Source organism: Festucalex cinctus, chromosome 5, assembly GCF_051991245.1.
Source record: "Festucalex cinctus isolate MCC-2025b chromosome 5, RoL_Fcin_1.0, whole genome shotgun sequence".
Lineage (NCBI taxonomy): Eukaryota > Metazoa > Chordata > Actinopteri > Syngnathiformes > Syngnathidae > Festucalex > Festucalex cinctus.
Window position 1 is genome coordinate 24,371,313 of NC_135415.1, and position 21,096 is coordinate 24,392,408.

At 39.2% G+C, this 21,096-nt stretch overlaps 1 protein-coding gene across 7 annotated transcripts in view; it reads right to left on the reverse strand.

Moving 5' to 3' along the window:
- Positions 1 to 21,096, reverse strand: part of ccser1 (coiled-coil serine-rich protein 1) — a 106,431-nt gene that overhangs the window by 44,437 nt on the left and 40,898 nt on the right. For all 7 annotated transcript variants that reach the window (XR_013283489.1, XM_077521080.1, XM_077521079.1 and 4 more), the window contains exons 8-10: positions 17,749 to 17,826; positions 11,064 to 11,141; positions 6,109 to 6,189 (exon numbers count right to left, since the gene is read on the reverse strand). Coding sequence is in view for 6 of the 7 variants with exons in the window: in XM_077521080.1 (XP_077377206.1) it covers positions 6,109 to 6,189; positions 11,064 to 11,141; positions 17,749 to 17,826 (237 nt within the window). In the remaining variant the exon portion in view is untranslated. The remainder of the gene's footprint in view (positions 1 to 6,108; positions 6,190 to 11,063; positions 11,142 to 17,748; positions 17,827 to 21,096) is intronic.

The following is a 21,096-nucleotide window of genomic DNA, read 5'->3' on the forward strand; positions in this document are numbered from 1 at the left end:
GTATGTTAATATATCATGAATGAGATCTATAGACGTAAAATAGTTGCCTAGATGTCACATGAGTGTCTAAGTGTAGATCAACACATTGATGCATACAAAAAGTAGAAGTGGTGAGAGGAAGTGATAAGAAGTGACGGATGTGATGAGAATGAAGAGGTGTACAGGTGAAACAGCGGGCATAAAGACAGGAAAGTAGTCAGGCCGATGATGAAATGAGTTCAAGGAAGTGATGTGAAACATTCTGGGGAAGACGGAAAATCAAAAGCGGAAAGTAAGATGGAAGAAAGCTGAGGGCTTGAGAAAATTGACCAAAATGTGGAAAAGGCGACAAATTAAAAGTGAGATATTAGCAAGATTAGAAAACTTTGAGGTGGATGGAGGGACACGACATAAAAAAAAAAAAACGTACAAAACCTCTAAATGGGGCATCGCACATTTCTGGGTCCGTCTTATTGCTGCGCCATTACTTAGTGAGGACCACGATTGTACAAAATGATCTAGTTTACAGGAATAGGAGACCTACATAGTTCCAATCAGCGTTTGGACCGGCCCTCCTTCTGCCGCTTAGAGTGGCTGATGACGCACGTTGGCAAGATGTGCCATCACGCGTGTTCATGGAGGGTTCCCTTCCCCAGAAAAAAAAGAATACATTGTGTCATTGCTGCTTTAGCACAAAATGGGGATGAACTGAAGTCTTCTTTTCCCCCTGGCTGTAATGGTCAACAACAAAACAGGGGCAAAGGAAAGGAATCAATGAGTGTTCTGGCTTAGTCGGTAGAAATGTGCGAGTAATTTATTTCTAAGACATTTCTCTCAAAGATTGCAAGAAAAATGATGATTGCAGGTTGTAGAAATGTAGTTGGGCACAGTGGGGAGACTTAAGTCATTTATTCACAAGTTAGAGAGCAGAGTAGGGCCTTAAAAGTAGTAGAGTAGAGCCGGTAAGGTTCTGCCTGTGACTTTTATACAAACACTAAACGACCAAACGTTACCATTTGACGCAACAGTGCGCTTTCCGAATTGAATTGGTTGGCTTTTACAGGCAGTGTAAGAGGAACTACAGTTAATATCTCTAAAGGGAGAAAATTTTGGGGTCAACTTTGTCCTCCCTTTCTCGGTTAATGGTATTTAAACACCATAAGGCAGCTTCAAAAAATGACGCAAATTCCTAGTTCATGGAGGATGAGAAGCAGATGGGTGGTGCCATTATGATTCACAGACAATGCAAAATAATTTGTTTTAAATACCATGAAAATTCATCCCTCATTACATTATGCATAGTTAAATGCTATCAGGTCTTGAGCATAACATGTAAACTTAATAATCATGCTGAATGATTACACGGGGTATTTTGGTGGATATGAAACTAGGCGAGGCAACAGAAGTAAAGCTGCAGCCATTTAGAGAAAATAGTGTGAGGCAATGAGAAAGGCAACAAGAGAGAAGTAACCATCAAGAGCCTTTGATTCCCCCCATAAAAGCTTCCTGATAGGAATGCCCATGAAATTAGCTTGCTGAAATAAAGCAATTCCAATCTATTCAATCCCCTCTAAAAACTTTCAAACAGCTACCATACCTCCAAGCTCATAAGATTCTCTGCAGGGCGTAAAATAGCTTTTCTTCTTCTCAGGACACACTTCCTCTCTTCTCTTGCTCACTCACTCGCTCACTCAGTCTTACCCTTTTTAAAAGTGCACAATTGAAAAATGAGAGTAGGGGTGGGTCACACTTTTCAATTTGTGTTTGCTTCTCTTGCAATATTACAGCTTGTCATTTAGTTGGGTTAATGACTATTGACCAATAGGTTGTACCGTGCCTCTCAACCAGTCAGCTGAGCTCGACTCCAGCTCCATTGGCTAGCAAGTCGTAGTGGGATGCTTGACCTCTGCAAGGAGGCCGAAGAAGTAGAAATAGCTGCCCCACTTGTAGGCACACTTTCTGTTGCTAGCCAACAGCGCACCGTGGTACCTAACCTACATAGCAGCATTATCTTCCTACACACTCTCACGAGCACGGACACAAGAAGAGGAGGGTGGCATGGAGGTGGGGAGGGGAGGCTCAAATCAGGCCGCACATGCTGCAAGCCACTGCTGAGTAGAGTCACCTGCGCTTACTAGCCTACCTTGCTAGCGGGCAGCCAGCTGCTCCTCTAATTAAGAGCCCATCCATTCAAGAAGGGAGGGGCTGAGCATATGGAGGCCTCCGTAGCCACTCTATGTAATGGCTTTAGAAGAAATCACAGAGATGTACGCTTGAGCGCGGGCCAGACTTACACAATTTGGACACCGTGTTAAAGGAAACTAAGGTCACTGGGGAAAGAGTCTGGGATCTACGGACGTGAAGGACACTTAGAAATGGCCACTTCAAAACAAAATGGTCGACTTCCTGTGTGTTTTCAAGGCATGGGTTCTTGAATTGTTTTATGGGTTTACTCAAGACACACCTAACACATTTCATGTTGCAAATGGAAACTGACTTTGGGAGTTGAATTTAAAAAGAAAAAAGAAGAGAAAGAAGAAATTGCGGTTGATACATTATTGGGAGTCACGCCTACCACTGCTTTAAATTATTGCTCGGACACTTATGTGAGAATGAATTACAATGGTCCCAACTTGTGACAGTGCTAATGATTATTCCATACCTGCTGAAAATACTAAATTGCCACTTAGAAACGCATATAAAAATCGACTGAATCTAGTCATGACGGGAAGTCGTTCTCAAGGCACTCCTGGCGTAGATTAATTAAATAAATTAAAAATTGATCATAAGATTGGAAAAGCTGGATTATTAAAAAGAGCACGTTTTAATTCATGATCATTTACATATGTTAAATAAAGAATGTCAGAGCTATTAATAAAGTACCAGGGAACTTATAGAGTAAATTGCAAAAAATACAATAATGTCAACATGCCACAACATTGATGTATACTACACAACAGGCCTGAATCAAACCCCCTGACAACATCTCCACAAAACAAAGTGAACAAAACATTAAGAAATGAAGCTTTAACAAATAAGTAGCTCATCTAAATGGATTCTGTGTTAATGGCATTGCCGTGCTTATAATTGAATTCCGCCATGAGGCATGACAACACACATAACACAATAATGAGCGAATGCTCGTCTGTGGCATAAATGCAACTTATTTCACTCACGTTACTTTGACGTTTTTCAAGACATTATTGACTTTGCCATCCGCCCACTAATTGCTGCGGCACAAAGCGCGCACACACACATCCAATTGTGGGGACGCACAGACGCACTCACGGGCGATGACAAATAGATACAAGGTACTCGCCATGTGACACGCACAGTCTCACTTTGTTGCTTGCTTAAGCCGACGGAAGCAATGAGCATTCAATAGGGTGAGGCCATCGCTGACTGTATTATTGGAAAAGCATTAGTGGGAGTGGGTGTGCAGTGCCAGAAGGGTGTAATAAAAGCCTGAAATGCGGAGAAAGAAAATAACAGATTAATATGTATAAATGACATCAGGCGAAAATGATGGAAATTCAGCGCTGGAAATAAATATCAACACAAGTGTGTTTGTGTGTGTTGACCGTATTTTGTGTCATCGACAACCAAGACTGACATCTCTAAATTGGACAGTGGATGAAATGATTATTTGATCCCTGCTGAATTCCTTGGCTGAAAATTACAGCTCCCTCTATGGGTTTTCTATTGGGTTGAGGTCTGGAGACTGACTTGGCAACTCCATGACCTTAACATGCTCCTTCTTGTTTTCAGCCAAGATTTTAATGGCTATGTTCGCTGGCCCAACAATGTGGCGAAATCGTCCCATTTCCCACTGCAGTAAAACAGTCCCCCAAGCCCTTATTCACTAATAAATATATAGAAACGTTCTTACTCTGCACAAAATTTGGATTCGTGACACGAGTACAATCCTGTTTTCTTCGCACAACTGTGCAAACTTTCGTAACTTTTATCTCATTTTCAAAGGTTTGGGATCATCGGAAAGCTTGCTAAACAGCATACATTGACAACATATAATAATTATTTCAATCATTTCTAGCTAATTACAAAGTTGAATTAAAGAATGCTGCACACAAAACATGCATAGAAAAACAAAGTGCAGAGAATGGAGAAACACTGCACAAGTTGTTAAAACTGTAAATGGAAATGTAGCAATTATGGAAAAAAAATAATAATAATCACACTTACATGAAATAAAAAAAAAAGAGTAGAAGAAAGTCGCAACTGAACTTGACTGTGAAGCCAAAATTGAAATCACAATTGCAGCCCTAATTTGTAGTCAATAAATGTTTTGACAATAGCATCGGAAGTGACAGAAAATACAATAAGCCATGCTGGTCAGAATCTGGCGAATAGCAGACAAAAATAAATAAATAAATAAATAAATAAATAAATAAATAAATAAATAAATGGTCGAGGAGATTCGTTGAGATATAATTAAGGTAATGCATTTTTTTTAATTCCCAAAACAAAAATCTGATTATCTGTATGTACACTGTACATGCATAACATAAACGGAAGTGTTGCGGTAAGTAGTAGAGAGTAGGTGTCAGTTTAAGTTACCACCATGGGAAATGATGCCCAGATCATGGAATGAATGGTGAACGCCACTGAAAAACAAAAAAAAGCCACTGACGTTCAGTCAGCATTGCTCAAGGCACGTTTCTTAGTCGTATATCTGAAAATAAATTATTTTTCCATCAAAGGTCCTTTGTTTATCTTGCTTTATTGTTCGAGGAGTCAAAAAAAATTGCCATCAAAGAACCTGTTCTGTGTGACGTTCTCACAAAAAACTCGTTTTATCTTTTTGTTCAAATATCGGCATGTTTGCTGAAATCAACCTACTGCTGATTACCAATGAACGGATAAAGGTGCAAACAGTGCTTAAAGAACAGAATCTACTCTCTCTTTTGGTAGGTTGGTTTTTACAATCTCATAGAACAAAATATTCTGTGGGTCTTGAAAGTTCAGTCAAAACAGTATACTGTAAAATTGCTGGTAACTCTGTTTTGAAAATGGCTGACGGGGAATGAGTTAACAGCATCAGCCACCGAGCTACAGACTTGACATGTTGTTCAAAAGGTAACTGCATGCACATAAATCCACCTCAACTTTCTCTTTAAAACAGAAAAAAAGCTAATCAATCAGTTCAGGTTCCCCATTCAACATGACACAGTCAATATGAGCCAGTTAAGAAATGTTTTCATAGTTCTGTGTGAGGAATATGAAGACAATGCCGGCCTACTCTAAATTCTGTAAGTCCGAAAACACACACGGGGCCATCTGTCATCTCCATCTGTAGCACCTGAAGCTCAACACTGTGGCGCTGTGCTTGCATTGGACAACATTAACTGGTAGAGCAGAGTCAACACAGGCCGTTTGATTGCGGCACCTCATGTCTCACTTTGCAGCATGTAAACATGGAGCGGAAGAACAGTCAAATGCACTAATGCAGATGATGTAGCCTGGCCTCAGGGTTTTTTTTTTAATGAATTCCAATCCACACACCATGATGTTACTGTCATGTGCTCGGCACTTGTACTAATAATGGCCAAAAGTCACTTAGAACAAAACAGTTCATAGTCGTAAAGGTTTTATTATGTCGACAGTTTGCGCTGCAAAACAAATGCATCAAAATATAATTGATCTCAATGGGAAACTTTGGTGCATATAGCGCGGAATCAGCAACATGTCCTATTTTCAAAGCAAACTGCTGCAGTCGTTATGCATTTCCCCGCATCTGTTGCCAGTGTAACAGTATCAGAAAGAGAAAGTGACCCTAACGCACCGGCCCTGTTTCCAGCACAGGGAGACATTCATTACGTCGACTGCGCTCCCATAATGTCAGCTGGTGGTGAAGCCAAGGAGGCCATGTCAACACAGGCAGGTAAAACGCATTGCACAGTAGCCTCCCAGCTGAGCATGGTTGGTAATTGAAGAGGAGGAAATAGGTAGCGGACAATATGAATGTCACAGCATTTTCAGGGACCAAGTATATGATGAATTTGAGCCTAAAAAGATGCTCTAAAGGAGATTAGGAGGAAAATAAAGCAAGGGAAGCGACCGAAGCTAATATAGGTTCTGGAGGAGATTTTTAGTGGAGTGCTTGCTTACCTCTGGACCCATGTGCTCCGTCTGTGTGGCGCGGTCGCTCGTGTGGCCGTCTTTCATCTTCTGGGCTGCTTTGGCACTCTCCTGTATAAAAAGCGCACACATACATAATCAGACCAAAAAAAAATGAACATCAAGTGGAGGGAATTAGAACAAGTGCACGCTCACAGCACCCTTCAACATGCGTTCATCCTTTCCTGTATAATAAAGGTGAAGCTCACTTCAATGTCCTTCTTGGGAATAATACGGTTGACAGATTGTTCACCATTTCCGTTTTCATCCTGACCACACAAACTGGTTGCAGGCGGCCATTTTATGTGCTTGGCGATGTTTTTTGAAGGCTGCGAGGTTGCACATTCATTGGAGTGGGAGCTTAATCAAACAGGAAATTGTCCTCATCCAATCGGCACCAAATTTACCGACAAAGTTCATGTTTTAAAAATGTCTCACTCCCCGTATGAAAAGCAAGCTTGTATTTTCACAGAGCTACGTCCTTTCAGCAAAATGCATCAGCGAGGAAGAGCAGAAAAGCTGTTAAAAGTGACAGCCAGTGATGGCCAGCCTGTGAGCAGGTCCTTGTAGGAGATAATTAATAGGTTTCCACTGGCAGATTTACAGATGCAGGCGGGTGGAGCTTTGGCTACGATTTGCCCTTTCCTTCAAAGTGCCGCACTTAAAGTTGGCAACGGCAGACAAGGTTTCCTGTCTCTCTCTCTCTCCTTCTCTAACATACACATTACACAACTCATTTGAAATGCTCATATTTGTCAATTTGGCTCAATGAAATGAAGCGCTGCTATGGGATTTGATGTATGCCGGATATATTTTATATAGCTTCAAGGAAAACCGAAAATAGACGGTTAAAAGAGATGTGAGTTAGAAATGTAACAAAGCACATGTACACGTACAGTATAAGTTGCAGTCAGATGCATATATGTAAAAAGTCACAGACCCAAACTAACATGGGGAGGGGCCAGAATATTAAAGGATATTAAAGGTGTATATGTCAAGTGAAAGCATAGTTTAAAACAAAATAAGGAATATTTTAGCAGACTAACAGAGACCGGTGATGTGCTTCTTTGTGCTGCTGTTTTGGTTAGCAACTGTTTTCAAATTGGTTCAGAAGTCAACTATTTAAATGAGAAATTATGAAAAATGTACTTCGTAAGTGAATCGGGGAAGGTACTGTGAGCAAATGGAGCTCTTTTTATGGAAATTGTAGAGCAGAAACGAAGGCCAGGGGAAGACAATGGCCTGGACATGGATACAGTAACAAGATTGCATTTTCTTTTTGACTGGTAGTAAGCTACAAAGACATTCTGAAAATCCTGGCATTGCAGCCTATTGATGAGAACAGACTAGTAAAAGACAATGAGGTCTCCAGCAAAGATATGTGTCATTTGCTTACACAGATATCAAAGTTGTTTATGTAAATTTAATCCATAAATTAGTATTTTTTTGTGCACCCATCTATTGCATGTCCACAAGTTAGTTTGATATCAAATTGTGATTACAAATTGAAAAAAAAAAAAAAGTCTCAAGTAATGTCTGAAGCTCCATAGATGTTAGTGGAGCTATGCTATGGAGGTTTCTTTTCAATGAAACACACAATTGACATAAACCTGAAGGTGGTCTACTTCATTTTCTCCATCCACAGCATAACAGAGCTTCTCTTTCCTCAATTACTTTGTGATCATATTTTTTTTTAATACAGAGTGAAGTGAGACACTTAACATTTAAGCACCTTCAGTAGTAGAATAATGGAAAGAAAACTCAACGATGTATTCATAACAGTCCTGATGTCGACTGATTTTACTTAACCATTCGCATAAAATGGGAACATGCCTTAAAAGTGCCACTAAGTTAAAACACAATTACGGTTGAAGCACAAATTTCAAGATAATTTAATGCCCAATGTTTAAAAAGAAAAAAGAAATCAGTAAAATGTTATTATTATTATTATTAAGCTTATTACGCACAAAATGAAAAGCTTTTGAACTGCTCATAAAAAATAATTTTAAAGAGCCCAAATCCTCTGACTTTCCGTGATTGACTTTCTTGATGATTTCCTTAGTCCTCCATTAAAGAAAACAATTTATCTTTGTGTTTAAAGTAGAAAAAGACATTAATGGAAACAGATCAAAATGTATGCCCATTTTCTGACATGTTGCGAGTCAAACCGCAAGCATGTAGTCATTTCTTAAACTTAAGAGTGCTGGTGCCAATTCGAAATGAGACCAAATGTTTTAATTTTTCTCGATAACGAAACCACGGAGACTGTCCCAAAAAGATTTGTTGGGCTGGACGCATGCATGAACATTCGCTTGCTGCTTACGTCACCTATGGGAGCTACGGGGCGCTACTTGCGCCAGACCAGCTAGCTAGGAACAAGCTTCAGATGGCTGCTAGTGCAGGAAAACACGCTACGGAGTCACTCACACGTCAGTAACCGTCGTCTCCATGGAATAACCTACACTTATTAAAAGTATCGTTCACACGACGGGATGACAAGTAGTAAGTAGGAGAAGATGGAGAAGCCATGCTAATAGCTAAGCTAACCTAAGGTTCTTTGCTATTATATCTGCTATTACCGTATTTGCGCACTATAAGGCGCACCTAAAAGCCTTCAATTTTTTCAAAAGCTGACCATGCGCCTTATAATCCAGTGCGCCTTATATATGGATCAATATTGAGCCGCAACAGGTCTCGCTGTCAAGACGCTATCGGTGCCCCTGCACGATCGGTGACGCGCATGCGCAGAAGATCCCGCCATCTTGGATCGCTAGCTAATACTAATACTTTACCTCAGAGAAAAGAATAAAACAGCTGTTTATTCATTTCGGGAGTGAATGGAGTTGTCAGAAAGCTGGTTTGTAATCTATTAATGTTTGACTGACCTATCTGACTGTTTTGTTGGCATTCCCTTTAGCGCAGCACCATCTAATGGATGCATAACGTAACCCCAGCCTCTACTTTAGCGACTTTATATGGAAAAAGTTTTAAAATATGTCATTCATTGAAGGTGCGCCTTATAATGCGGAAAATACGGTAGTTATTCAAGTATTAACATGCTCACTGTACGACATGTAACCGAAGTAAAAGCTCCTTGTCAGAACAAGTAAGAGGTGCGTAAATGTCGAGTAAAGCTCGATGAGGAAAGAGTAGCCGAGAAGGTGTTAGATTCAAAAGACTGAAAGACGAGAAGGCTGACAAGATTGAGATGCGAGTGCCAGACAGCAAATCAGTGACAGATGCCAAATGAGACTCAAGTCAGTGGATGGTGACTGGCATCTCTCATTATGCTCCGACGTAGGACGCTGGCACATTATCCTGCTGAGGCCTGGCATCATGTCCGCATTGTAGCGCTTCGATAGAGCAGGTGACAAATGACTGACAAACAATGACAACACTATCGTGGCAAACAACGCTTAAAGGGGACATTTTGTGGAAATGTTACTTTTTATTGCTTGCACAAACTGAGTTGGGTCTCTGGAGTGCCTGCCCAACTATCATGTGAAATAAAAAATAAATAAAATCAACCACATTTTTCATGTGCCAGTTTCTGAAAATGTGCCTGAGCAAGTCTGCACTTCCGTCCCAGTGTTACGTAACAGTTGGTGCTAATTTACAGAACTGCCCATGCCTTTGATATGATGAGCTAGGCTGGGTGAAGATTCAGAGCCATTTTCAAGCACTACAATGACATGTGCGTCATGAGTTGTTGTTTTTTTTAATAATTTTGTTGAGCCACAACTCAAAATTAATGTCTGATTTTCACTAGTTAATATTCATCAAGTTATTATTGTAAGATTAAAGTTATTTTATTTTCACTAGAAAATATAGATGACCCCACCCTTAGTCCACTTAAATCTCAATTGTACGACATTCAGGGGTGGGGGGGGGGCTAACTTAAAAAGTTGAACTTCATAACTGAATAAATGAAACAAAAATGTCTCCATACTCGCCATCAGATCTATTATCAAGGTCTTAATGATCATATAATAAGACTGGCTTCTTGATAACACGCTATGTATAATAGATGGCAAGCCTTCAAACCATTGCCGTGTTCATCAATTATTTCACGCGCTACTTTGAGTGGTCTTTAGTAGAAAACATTTTTAGTCATTAACAGAAAACACAACTTTGACATTTTTCTTTTTTTAGTATTTCTTTTAAAGGGGTTAAAAAAAATCCCAAGATCCATGCTTCAAAGCCAATTATTCCCTGATTCCTAGGCATTGAAAAAGATTCAAAAACATTCCCGTTGCTTTAATAATTTAGTTGAAAAGTCGAGGAAAGTGTGCCCATGGTAGATTTATAAGAGCATATTTGAAATGTTCCAAATGTCTGTTGCCATTCATCCATGAAAATTCTTAATCGCTGAAGCCACACATGACATTGTATTTAATCAACTGCTTGTATTATGTGCTATAAAGTCGAAACAAAGTGAAACGGCATGGCGCAAAAAAAAAGCAGTCATGTGGCTCTGCCAGATCATAAACATTGACACACGACAATGTGGTGCGACCACATGGCAGGCTATTGGAATGCCAATTGTTGTTAGACTTCATGTAACGTTAGGCCATACATGTTTACAACATATGGTAAGTCACCATACCGTAATTCCTCTGACAGATTGTTTCCATGCTGCTGTTTGATTTAGCAACAGTATTCAGATAGTGTCAGCAGTAAAAGGGAGGCATCTATTTGAGGGAGGTATTTATTTATCATAAGTGAATAATGTATAATGCAACTAATTGTTAATGGGATCCATTAGAAAGATGGCCACTACTGGCCAAGTAAGAGTTCGGTCATTTGGACCTGTTTGCTTGACAGTGTTCGCCCCGATAATCGTCTCAAACAAAAGTGGGAGAACTCGGTTCCATCTCCATTCAAAATTGTAAATTCATACTCGTCACATCGGTGGCGTGTGACTGCGTGCACATTCGGATTCATACCAGTTCACTCTGCAGTCGCAGAATCAGCTCGTCTTTCTCTTTCAGTTGCTGCAGCAACGTCTCCTCTCTGCTCCAGTCCTGAACACAAAAAGCAACATTACTTGTACATTACTTTATAACACTGAACACTGCAGCCATCCGTCTTGTGAAGCCGAACATTTTGGTCCATTTTTTTTTTCTTTCCTTCATTCTTGAAAAGCTGAGAAGAATTCCACTAGGTTTAGTCTTCTTCTAATAGGGTACGCTACACGGATCAGATACTGACACAAGATTTCATTTTGATATAGTACATGTTTAGCACAGTAATGTTCAGATGTTTCGTCATCAAACTGGATTCGAATGCCTTGCGTCTAAATGCAAGCACAGTATGTGGCAGAATGTCATTCAACATTTTTTTAATATTGAGCGTGTATCTCAATTTAAGGGCTGCTCATTTAGCCTCTAAATCTAAATCTAAAGCTTGCTCTTATCTCAAATTTTAGCTTGAAACACAAAGCAAAAGAAAACTGACCAAATGATGATTCGCAATTTGGAAAACTTAAAAATTGCTTAAACAAATGCTGCACAGTGAGATCACGACAAAGGAAGGGATTAAAAAAAAAAAGGTCAAAATCAAAAAACAAAAAGTTAGAAAGACAAGTTTGAGAAAAGTAGGCAGGTGGTCAGGTAGCCATTAATTCTTCAAAAGAGAAAAATGGACAGGAAAATGTACAAAAAAACAGACGGGAAAGGGGACAAGAAGAGATAAAGGATAGATGGAGGGCAGGAGAAGACGTAGACGGCCTGAGGCTGACCATGATGGTATCTAAGGGATCCATGGGGAGTCATCAATCTGAATGGACAGCCAGGAAAGTCAAAGATATAACTTTAACATTGACCCTCTAATCAGGTCTCTTTTTTTTTTTTTTTTTTTTTTTTTTTTTTTAACCATACACCATTTTGTTGTCAGGCAATTCGGCGATGTAAGCTTTCCTTTGGAACTAAATTAATAATTCATTTACTAATTAAGACGTTTTGTCCGGCTTTGATCTTGTGGCGCGATTGGTTTTACGGTATGTCAAACTTTAATCCACAAGCAATAAAAAATAAAAAAAACTAACAAAGTTAAGCTAATGTTACTCCTCTGCCTAGTGTGTTTACATTTGGTAGCGGTTGGACAGAATCTGGAGGGCTAGTTTGGCTTTGAATGACCCATAAAATGTGCAAACTCAACCAAAAATTGTCTGCTTCAAATCAAAATGGCTGAATTTCTCTCTCTTTTTTTTTTTTTTTCCTGTGGTCTTCGCAGCTCTACCAAATTGCATTTTACTCTGTGAAAATGGCTACAGAGGCTGAATTTGGGTGTTATCGGTGAGACTGAGAATCGCAAATTCTGCTTTTAAGTACTTTTCTGGAAAAAAAGAAAAAAAAAAAAAGATTGATTTTTACCTCTGCGATTGGCTGGCAACCAGTTCAGGGTGTACTGCACGCCTACTGCCTATAGCCAGCTGGGATAGGCTCCAGCAACCCCCACAACCCTTGTGAGGCGCAAGCGGTTCAGAAAATGGATGGACGGATGGACGGATGGATGGATGGATGGATGGGTGGATGGATGGATGATTTTTACCTTTGAGAACGTATCCAAAAACATTTTTGATCTCCTAATCAAACTGTATACCATGAAACAATAAGTTTGTCCAAAGAGGCATCAACATGCTTTTTAACTCGCCCGTCAGGTGGCATTCAGGACAATTTTTCAGTGCTCCAATGAATGGTAAAAGTGGAGCATGAGAATATATTTCTAAAATAATGTGATTGGAACTGCCTCAGCGGGGGGGGGGGGGGGGGCTGATGGGGGGGTTGAAATCTGATCAGAATCAACGCAGTGCAGCCACTTAATGTGATTTTGTGCCGCGGTTGAAGGCACTCCATGTTCGCAATCAGCAGCCTGCTGAAGAGGCCGTGGAGATGAATTACATTCCCCAGGTTAGCAGAAATGATTCCATTTGTTCACATTCTTTGGGAGGTACACGCTGGCAGTTAGAAATCATGCCCGTAATGCATTCGAGAAGTGGTTTCCTTCGACATGTTAAGCCACTTAACTATTTCTTGAAACTTTGCGGATGAATATATTACAACTTAATCCTTCTTAAATAACTTACCTGCTATTTGGGGATGATGACCAGTTCCATATAATGGACTTAACGCAGAGTTACCAATATGTTCTATGTGCCCCCACTCGTCTAAACATGGTATTAGGATTAATAATGGCAATTGTTAATATGAATTAAGCAGAAAGAAATGACTTCTTTTTTTTTACACCTGCTGATGCAACATTGCCAACAAAACAAAATTAATGTGCACAATGTCAGAAATAGAGTTAAATTTTATTACAGAGCAAAAATGTGTCTAATAACGCAGACCTACTGAATTGTATTTGTGCTTTTTATTAAAAGGGAAAAAAAACTCTCAGGGTGTCTCACTTTCCAATCTTCATCTTTTGAGTGTAAAATTGAAGTTGTTATAATGAATCATTAAGATGCAAAAGGCTTTTTCACATTTTATTATTATGGCTTTTTCATTCCAGCCCGGCAGCTCATATCATGCATGTTAAAAAATGGGGGGGAACTTAAAACTATTGTATCACACAGACGTCATTATGGCTGGACCTAAGACATGTTAATATCATATATGTTAGTATGTATTGTATAATGTTGCACAGTTGCTGTCCTTGCATTATTGAAAATAATATTTTGGCGACAAAGAAGGAGCTGCATGTTGCAGTGTTGCCCTTGTTCGTCAATGCCAGTCCCGTTTTTTAAAGGGATACTTGACTAACTGAGGCATTTTTAGCAGTAAAATGTTCATATTTTGTCTATAATGAATGTGGTAACTTCATTATTTCCATGTACAATTAGTACCTTTAAAAACTATTTTTTTCCATTTGCTGTCAGCTGATGATGAAATCACCTTTGCTGAGAAAGTAGGTAACGACCAATCATGGCTCAGTTTGCTGACCAAACCCAGAAAACAGGTGAACCGTGATTGGTCGTTACCTACTTCCTCGCAACAGCAATGCATATAAACCACCTACAATCTCTAATAACAACAGTGAGGCTCTTACTTGCTACATTGATCGCTTCACAAGCAAATTAGGTTCCCCTTCATTTGACAATTAGCATAGATTTTAAACATAGAAGGGCAAAACATCCCTAATGAAAATTAAATTGCACTAATAAAATAGCCACTAGAGTGTGCTAGAACTGCACAAATGGAAATCAACCCGACTTTTTTAACAGATGTGTTCCTTTCAAATATTGTGAACATGACGACGACGATATTGTGGCAGTTTTAATATCACGATATCACGATATTGCCCTTATCGTGACATCCCTACTAATAATTGTTCAATGAGTCCAGTATCCCTTTAGGACTAGCACTGATCGGAAAAACTGGTGAGCATAACTGCACAAGCAGATTATTTCTATACCCTCGGACCTACGCAGATGCGTCAAAAGACATTTATCATTATGAAGTTGAAAATCCTGATTGGAAGACAAGAATAAAAAAATATTTAATTAGCGATCCGTTGACTTAAACATTTCCGAAACAAAGAGTAATGGCAATTCCATTCATTCATTTCCATTCACTGTCAATTGTAAACGTTGATTCGAGTAGAGAGGGTGTTAACAGAGTGAATTAAACTTTGAGTAAACTTTTAAGTTATGCATGTCATTATGACACAGGTGTACTTTTCAAATGGGACTGCATCCTAGGTGAGGGCTGCATTCTATTACACATTAGTAATTTGGAATTCTGACACGGTGATGAATGCCTCTCTATAAAAAGATGTTCCCTGCGTGCCTTGAAACGAGAGGTGAATGTACACAAATGTCATTTAAATTGCCTGCGCTGTCCTCGAACGCTCCTCTGAATACACATAATGAGAGGCCGCTCTTTAACGCACTAAAATGCTGGAAGTGGGGCAAGAAAAAAACGAAACTGGGGCGCTGTGTGACACTGCAGCCTCTCAGGTGGCTCGCTGAGATTATTTTTACTCCGACAGAGTCACTTACTCAAGTGCCATACAAATTCTCCTCTTCTCACTCCTTCGCTGATCCATGCTTCTCCGTCCTGATCCACCTTAAATTCCACCTTAACAAAACACTCAACTTTCTACCGTGCCCGCCATCTCTTCGGTTTGTTGGGCTCGGTTAAAACAATGTCCTGCTCTCTGCATTTCAGGCCATTTCATCACGTCTGGCCAGGCGCAATCCATCAGACTGACGACTGGCGAGCGACAACGCTTCACACACTTTGTGACACTCCGTCACTCATTCCCTGGATGCATGCAGCATATTTTGGGTGTTCCATACTAGTCGCAAATATCTGTCCAACCAGGTTTATGATGTCGTTAGTCACGCGATAACTCACAATAATGGCAGTGCTAGAGCCCACCATTGTGCATATAGAAAAATAATACCCAATGGTATTAGTCAAAACAAGTGTTTTGTGTTGTTTTGTTGTTGCATTTTTTCCCCTGATACCAAAACCATTTTTTCCTTGCATTAACTTGCATCAGATTCTACAGAAATGTACAAATTATGACATTATTTACTCAAGTAGAGATGAACAGGTTAGGCAAAATACTGTATGTGGTGCTTGGAAGCACACACCGCGGGTCAAAAAACAAGGTTATTTTAGTTTAAACTAATGAAAAAACTAAAACTAAAATGAAAAAAAAAAAAAGTAAAAATAAAATAAAAATGCTACAAAAACTAATGAAAAAACTAAAATTCAAAAAAATTTAGTTAAAAAAAAAAATCTTTTTAAAAACTGTAAACTAACAAACTACATTTTGTGTTTACAAAACTAACTAAAACTAACTATAATTATAGCAAAAATGTCCTCCATAATTAATTTAATACATGAACCTTTGGGGATGATTTTAAATGTTATTTTGATATTAACTGGAATAAAGATATTTGAAAGTGTATTACACAGAAGTGACGTCATCTAGCAGCCAATAGAAAAGCACCTTCAGATGATGTCGCTTAGACGACAAATTTGCCTGGATGGATGGACTTCTGGCTCCTATGGCGCGGCTCGCCGGCTTTTTCATTTAACTCAGATAAAAAAAAATATTCTTTTTTTTTGTCATTTTGCTATGGTGTTTATTAAATATTGCACACAAATAATACACATTAAGTAAAACTAATAAAAACTAACAGAACCACCCTGAAAACTAATTACAAACTAACTAAATTAAAAAAATAAAAAATAAAAAAAAATAATCAGAACGATATAATAAATAAAATGAAAAATCCAAAACTATAATAACCCTGGTCAAAAGTTTCCAATGAATTCATTAATTTGATTAAATTTGTAGCAGAAAAATGCATGCCAGATGTCCTTTTACCATGACACCTTCCCTTGTTTTAAGACATATGAAAAGTGCCGGGTATTTAAAATCATCAAGCCTTCACGTCACAGTTTTTGACCTGATTTCACAACAGATGATGATATGGTTTTGTGTCTTTTGTGTTCATTTTGCACTATTAGGTGTTTAGTTTTGCCTTTTTATGTTGTATTTTGCCCTGATCAGTGGGAAATTTAAATTTCGTATTACATGTTATAATTTGTTCCACCCTACTATAATTTGTGATCAATAATCAATAATAGTAAATAATTTTTTCTCAGACCTCATATTGATCAGCTTCTTAGGTGATCGAGGGTCTGCTTGTTGATCATTACAGCAGCACCAATGATTGGTACATTGTTACTGAAGACACAGATTTGTTGGCTATTTCTACAACAAAATAAGTAATCTTGTGGAAAAAAAAATAAAAAAATAAACAAGAAAAATGTGTAAAAAAAAGTAAACCTATTAAAAGTTATGTTTAAGGCCAGTAAGAGTATGCCAAAGGGAAACTTGTGAAACTTGTCTCCAGCAAAATACACCATGGGGACTAATTCTATTAAAACATAAGACGATACTATAATATGTTGTCTTGTTTATGGCCCTTATTAAAGTTCAATGTCATACTTCAGTGCCAATATACTGTAGATAATTAGCCCTCGCTGTGCATCTCCAACAGTCACTTTTTTTCTTTTCTTTTTTTAAATCAGCCTCCTGCCTTCCATACTTTGCCTCCATGTGAGCCGTTTGCACGTGAGCTTCTGTCTTCAAGCTGTGTCACAGCCTAAATTCTGCCACTGATCATCCATGTGGGTCAATAAAGAGGGCACACACGTGCAATTGTTCTGTGAGACTCTGAAACTAAGTGGTAATTGCTGGGGTGATTTGTTGTCCAGCTGATCCACGGTCAGCCCATTTGACACAGTTGACATTCGGGAACAAATCGGCTATATCAAAAATATTTGTTTTTGATTTTTATGGCAAGCCAGATGTAAAGCATTCTCGGTTTATGGCTCAAGGGTATTAGGTCATGATCCTTATAAGATGTCTTTCCCTACCTCAATCCAACTTTGATGTATTTTCATTTCATCCGGAGCTAGCGTGGCTTGCCTTGGTGAAAAAAAAGACGCGGTGCCAATCATTGCTATTTTAATTTTGATCACACATTTTTCCCATCTGTGGAAGTAGGATATCATCCAAGTTCTATTTCAATAAGCCAACAATAAAGGTATGTACACCAGCATGGATATGTGCAATACTGATATCTATGCATAGCACTGTGTTTACCTTAAATGGAAGGGACTTTTCACTGCAGGGGCTAATGGGTAGAGACTGAAGACTGCTGGCAGGACTGGTCTCAGTACTCTGTAAAAGAAGATAAACACGGTTTTGTTTGGTTCAGTTTAGTACAACATGCACATCACTTCATTTTACTCAATTGAGACCTTGGAGTAATCAATGGAGACCTTTTTGGTTTTAGATAACCAAGAAAAGGCTAAAAGTGTAATATTTGAGGCATATTTTGTAACTATTTTTTTCAAGTTTTACACTTTAAGGTACCTGTGAGACACGTCAGCTCTCGGAACAATGTAAACTGCGGTTTATTAGATATGCTGACCTTTTAAAAAGCAATAACTCGGAGGAATTATAGGTGTGACTCAGCCCTAAATGTGCCATTGGTGATCAATGCCCGACCTCATGGAGGGAGACGGGCACTCGCTCCGTCTTATCTTTTCGGCCTTTCAAAAAATAAACACATTCTGTTTAAGGTCACTCGTGTCCCATGGGCTACATAGCGCGGCTGTCCCGACAATTAGATGTGGTTCAAGTAAAAAGCCTTTCAGTTTTAGCAATTGGGGGAGAAGTGCAGGGAGCAGAGAAGGTGGGATGTACTGCCCGGGAACTCAAAATTTAATGACATGCACTGGCCCGAGGCAACATGTCAAGAGATGATAAATGCTCTTCAAAAGTTAAGTGAGTTTGGTTGTCAGACACACACCTTTAATCACTTTCGTATGTAAGCTAAGGATGAAATGCCCAGTAAAGTCCAATACCGAATTTGCTGTATCAAACAATAATAATAATCATCATCATCATAATAATGATAATATCTCACCAATGTTGTGTGGGAACAGAATTTACACTGCCTGCACGGAAATCAGGCAAATAAGCAATTTTAATTACTTCTTACTTTTACGGCTGTGTAACCGAGCAACCAGGCACTGCCGTATTTCATTTCCTGTTTTTCCCACTTTGCTGTCACCGGTACCTTACTTTGGTTTGACTTTAGAGGCATTTAAGAGTCCCTGATCTTTTAAAACACTGCAACAAAACAGGCCCGTTATGCTCAAATCGACTGACAGTGACAAATGCGGATCCTTTGTATCAGGCAACAATATAGAACACATGGATAATGTCATTTTCAATATGATTTTTTGGTCGCCTAACTTAATCAACTGTTGGTAGAGAATATATATAGTGTCCATCGGTGACTTTGTGCATGTTTGAGAAAATACACAGGTCGATTAGATGGAATAGAAAGTATGTACTGTATATTAGCTGGTATTAAAGTCAGTCTGCTCTGACAGGGTTTCCCAGACTAAGTAACCTATAGAGACCACACCCTGCTGTAAATAGCTGGAAAACGCAAGTAATTCCCGGCCCCATAAATATGTTCACAATTTCTTATTAATAGTTTAAAGCCATGATCCCCAAACGACGTCAAATATTTGTAATCTCATTTTACAAGATAGAGTAACCCAGGAATATAAAAGGCCAGCGATCTTAGAATATTTACTTTTGAGAGGCTGAAGATTGGATCGGATAATTGCATTATTAAGAGGAAATAAATAAACGCTGTGTTTACTTAAAGAACAATGGGCTCTTCACTCTTCACAAATCCAGCACTTCCTGAACTCAATACCACTCCTTCATTTCCTGTCTTTCATGAGTGGACAAGCAGATTAATCCAGGTGTGCCTGACCTAAGTAATCAGGACGAGATTGGACAGACACACCTGGATTAATCAGTTTGTCCACTCATGAAAGACAGGAAACAAAGGATTGGCATTCAGTTCAGGAAGTAGTCTAGCTGTGCAAAGAACCCATTAAGAATACACAAGAGAAAATAACACATTTCAGTGCACGGCTATGGGACGAAATGACGCCAGAACCACGATACCAAATTTGCCGGCTACAACAGTACTTTGAATGAGCCTAGTTTGTTAAAAACTTGTCTGGAGGAACTACAACCGTGTCAGACTGTCAGCATCAAAGTGTGCAGAGTCATTTTTCCCTATTAAACTGACTTTGAAAAGCAGTCAGCCCAACCTTAGGCCTATATGGGGCTAGCTGCTAGCTGCTACTAGATGCTAACGCTAGCAATAGGCACCATAATGCCAACGTAGCCTCCTTAATTAGTGAGCATGATTTCAGGATATGTTGCGTTGATGTTAGTGCCAACAACAATGGCAATATAAGCGTAAACGGCACTTCAACTACGACTTCAAGTCAGCTGCCACGCCATCACGCACCGCGAGGACCAACTTCTAAACAAAAACATTCCAAGGCACTGACTGTATTACTATATTTGGAAACATTTTATTTTGAAGTTGGCATTCTTCACCAAATTGACGCCATATTATTATCCAGTTTCCAAACCACTTATTCCTCTTTACGATCGCGGGGGTGCTGGAGCCTATCCCAACTGTCTTCGGGCATATGAACGTTTAAAAAAATAATTAAAAAATCCTAAACTAAATATGGTATTAACTACTTGCGCCTTCTTGTACAGTGTGGCAATGTATTCTTACGCCGCTGTGCACCACTACAGTCCTCAAAACCGACTTTATTGGCACAGTCATAAACCAAGGACTCTCATTACTGCTCACCATCGTCATATTTGGCAGGAAGTACAAGACTGTGCTTCTTGAATCAAACTAAATATGAGGCAAAAGTAAGCTTGAATCATCGCGTTCGCAATGACGCTGAAACCGCAACTGTTTTTATAGTATGCTACCGCCCGCTGTTTTTGTTTTGAGACTGATGCAACCTGTTTTTTGGTTTGAAAAGAACAAATGGCCCCGCTTACACTAAACACGGGAGAAAAAACTGCTGGGTGCTCAGCGCGAAAAGGTCAAGCAGATAAAATTGAGTTGACACAGACATGCCGAGTCACATGCACACACAAAGGCAGCTCAAGTGTGTACACGCATACTCGCAATTGTGTTGTATTTGAGCATTTTCACTCCCTTTCGATCAGAGTGCGCAAATGTCCCACTGCGTCTCCATCTCTAAAATGATATTCTGCACCACAAGCTTGTTGTGTGGGGTATGTTAAGTGTGTTTTTTCCCCCCACTCATATCCGCACAGAAAATAGTTGTTGCAGACAATTGGAAATGTTAAACCCGTTCAATAATTAATGATCGTGAATACTTATGTGTGTGATCAACAGTGACTCACGTTGGTGGAAATATCATGTAGGTGGTGCACTGTACTGATCACATTGAGTATAGGCTACCAAACAACTATGCATTAAGGACATTATTTTTTTCCTCTCCAAGTGTGGGGTCTATCACGTCAAACATTTATTTGTTTTATGCAAGTTTCAAGCCATCTATACTTTCTTCATTGGTC